Source organism: Rhagoletis zephyria, unplaced genomic scaffold (assembly GCF_001687245.7).
Source record: "Rhagoletis zephyria isolate East Lansing unplaced genomic scaffold, Rhagoletis_zephyria_1.1 Rzeph_scaffold_04011, whole genome shotgun sequence".
NCBI classification, from domain to species: domain Eukaryota; kingdom Metazoa; phylum Arthropoda; class Insecta; order Diptera; family Tephritidae; genus Rhagoletis; species Rhagoletis zephyria.
This window is the reverse complement of record NW_016161094.1, coordinates 9,092-12,388: the sequence shown is the minus strand read 5'-3', so window position 1 is coordinate 12,388 and position 3,297 is coordinate 9,092. Positions and strand designations below refer to the sequence as shown.

The window sequence follows — 3,297 nt, the reverse complement described above, 5'->3', positions numbered from 1 at the left end:
AACAAGGCATTCGTTTTTTGTACACAACAAATCGCTATCATCTGAAGAAGATCACAACAAACGCTACAATATCCTAAAAACTGGGCATCGATAAAGTGCAGGAACACTCCTTCTAACAACACTCATTCGCATCAAGAACGTGAAACTGCTGCACACAAAAACAGTGCAAAATTCTGAACCTTGGAACAACTCACACATTTTTTGATTACCCTGGCCATATCCGGTGGACTAGCCCGGCCATAACAAACGCTACAACCCAAAAAAAAAAAAAAAGGTTTTATGGTGTCGGACACACAACATTGAAAGTTTCTGGATCCACAACATTGAAAGTTTCTGGACACACAACATTGCAAGTTGATAAAAGCGTTGTAATTGTAATAAAATACATATTACTCTGCTGAACATTTTTTTCCATTGTGTTGTTTTTTATTTATTTTTTTTTATTTTATTCTTACGCAACTGTGTATATATATATATTGGTATATTTTAAATTTTTGGTACAACGTATATCTGTGAGTCTTTGTACTCTACAATAAAATTCGCAAAGCCAAAAGGCCGTCCACAATTAGTTGCATTCGCGTACCTGATAATTATTGAAAGTTATAAAAACGATCAGCTTTTTGTGTTCGCGTACGCGAAAATCTTGCAAAGTAGGGGAAATTGAGAGAGCAAAACGACATTTCATTTTGAGGGAAAAAGCTTCTAGTTTCTGCTGGAAAAAATATTTGCCAACTGCAATTTGCCAATAGGAAAACAGCTGATCAAAAACAGCTGGTTGGAACTTACGCAAATCCCTACATTTAATTTGATGATTTGAAGTTGAAATAATAAAATGCGACCAATTAAACTTGTAGGAAGTAAGTAATTATTCGTTTAGTCAGCGAACTGTGTCAGGATAAGACTTCGGGATATGTTTTAATTTTATACTTTTGAATGTAAACAAAATTTGTATTCGTCTAACTTGCAAGTCTCTGCAAATTTTCTGTTAGCCTACTATTTTGGATATTTTTTTCTTGTGAGAGAACAGATGACATTTCGCCGAAATTTTGTTGTTGGACATTTTTTACTGGAGATTTAAATGAACGTACCTATTGACCAACCAACATTTAACAGAACTGTTACGAACGGCTTTAACTGACGTAAAACCAGATTTTGAAAATTTGGCCAAAGGGAACTTTTTAATTTTCTTTAATATCTATAAATAATATTAATAAAATAAATGCTTTTCATTTCTAATAATAATTTTATTTAAAAATAAAGAAGAATTTACGTGTGGCTCTTTTCGGCCTCGGCCTTGCCCTCCCCTGGTATATATGTATGTTGCGTAAAAAATTCTAAACTATTTTTGTCAATTCTGAATCTTTAGTGAAACTTTACTCATTTCCACCTTGTATCGCAATTATAACAAGAAAATAGCCATTCCTTGATGAAAGGTTTGATGACCCCTTCATCCTCTGGTTTAAACTTTGGTACTTTTTCAAAAAGCTTTAAATTTGTGTGCCCTCTTTTTCAGAACAAGTTTGTTGGAATGGAAGATAATTTTTAAAATTGACTTGGCCAAACGGACATACGTTCTTGTTATTTTCAATTATTATCATTGTTTTGTTTTTTTTTAGCCCAGCACAGAAAGCATATTTTCGGGGAAACTTTCCATTATGGCCGTTCGTTTAAGGTGCGGTGGGCGAAGGGGGAGTGGGCGTGGCACCTCCAACCGACCTTTTTGGAGAGGGCATTGGTAAAAATGCAACCCCCGACCACCTAGGCCCCCTATGGTTCCCTACGGACCCCTTAGAAAAATCGCAATTTTCACTTACGACCACAGTATTTTTTCGTAGAATTCCTTTCTGCGTAGGGATTATAACCCTTACTACGTAGAATTCTCCTTTCTGTGTGACCAGTGATGAAACCTTGGGAAAGGATGAGCTAACTAGGATACCCTTTCTGTGTGCTAAACCTGGGGCCGACGCCCCAGTGATGTCTATTTTGCTTACTGGGTGTTTTATAAAAATGTCTTGTAGTTATATAAAAATGTGTATATAAAAATGTATTGTGCAAATGAATATTTAACATATTTCAAGCGAATAAAAGCAAATGAAAATTGTGCTTTTTGGCAATTTTTCTAAAGGGTCCCTAGGGAACCATAGGGGACGTTGGTGGTCGGGGGTTGCATTTTTGTCAATGGCGGTTCATTCCCTCTCCAAAAAGGTGGGTTAGAGGTGCCACGCCCACTTACGTTTCGCCCACCGTCCCTTTAACGAACGGCCATCAAGGAAAGTCAACCCGTATTTTCGATTTTTTTAATTTAGGAGTTATGTCGTTTTTCCAGCAAATATGTAATATATACATACAACCATACATATTTATCTAAATTTGCATCTAAAGTTTCTACTAGTCCAATACTAAAACCTAAAGCATAGAAAAATCTTACCGCGATCTTGAGCGCGATCGGGAACGACTGTAGCGACGGTAGTCTCGCCGCGGGCCTCCACCAGCCATGTTGCCACCATTGCGATGCCGGCGATTACCTGGGGATATGCTGCGTGAACCTATTTCATAAACATAACCATAATAGTTTAATTAGATAGCAAAATCAAGTAATGCATTTCAATACAAGTAATCTCCAATTAAATTAGCACATGATTCTTACGTCTATCCATATTCATTATGGCTGCTGCTAAAAATTTCCTCAATTAATTAGCGAGTTACAAAGCAAACGTGTGTGTATGTAGTGTAATATCAGTGGACTTTGGGAAAACTATCTAACACTTCCATTAAACCACACTCTTTATATTTCTTTTTTATTTTCAACGTTGCTTTTCTTTTTTAAGATATTAGTAACTATATTTCTATAATTAATAAAATAGAATTTATATAGAAACTCCCACGATGAAAAATGCAAATTAAGTCCACATCGATTTTTTACGTTTGACAGTACCTGTTCTAGCGAGTAGAGCTGCGACAAAGGCATCGATTTTTGTAAATAATCGATATTAGGACAACATGGATGTTTAGGTCGATAGGTCTGTTCGTTGAGTGCACTAAACGTTAAACCAGTGCATTTCAGAACAATATCCGACATTTAGCGTGAGAAAATACATACGATTAGTGCAAGAAAAAACCCTAATTGGACGCTTTTTCCTGCACTAGAGTACTCTAGAGCGTCCATCGAACAGACCTCGAGTGCATTTCTGTAAGAAATCGACTAAATTCTCGATCGAGAAAGCGGCTAAATTACACATGAAATCCATGAACCAAAAATTCAAAAACACGCAAAAACGCGACGTTGTTTTTTGTAGC

At 36.3% G+C, this 3,297-nt stretch overlaps 1 protein-coding gene across 2 annotated transcripts in view; it reads right to left on the bottom strand.

Annotated features, from left to right (window-relative positions):
* Positions 1–2,970, bottom strand: part of LOC108370107 (RNA-binding protein 5-B) — a 9,040-nt gene extending 6,070 nt beyond the window's left edge. For both annotated transcript variants that reach the window (XM_017625369.1, XM_017625370.1), the window contains exons 1-2: positions 2,648–2,970; positions 2,429–2,546 (exon numbers count right to left, since the gene is read on the bottom strand). In XM_017625369.1, coding sequence (XP_017480858.1) covers positions 2,429–2,546; positions 2,648–2,663 — 134 coding nt within the window. In that variant the 5' untranslated portion in view covers positions 2,664–2,970. The remainder of the gene's footprint in view (positions 1–2,428; positions 2,547–2,647) is intronic.
* Positions 2,971–3,297: the final 327 nt, after the last annotated feature.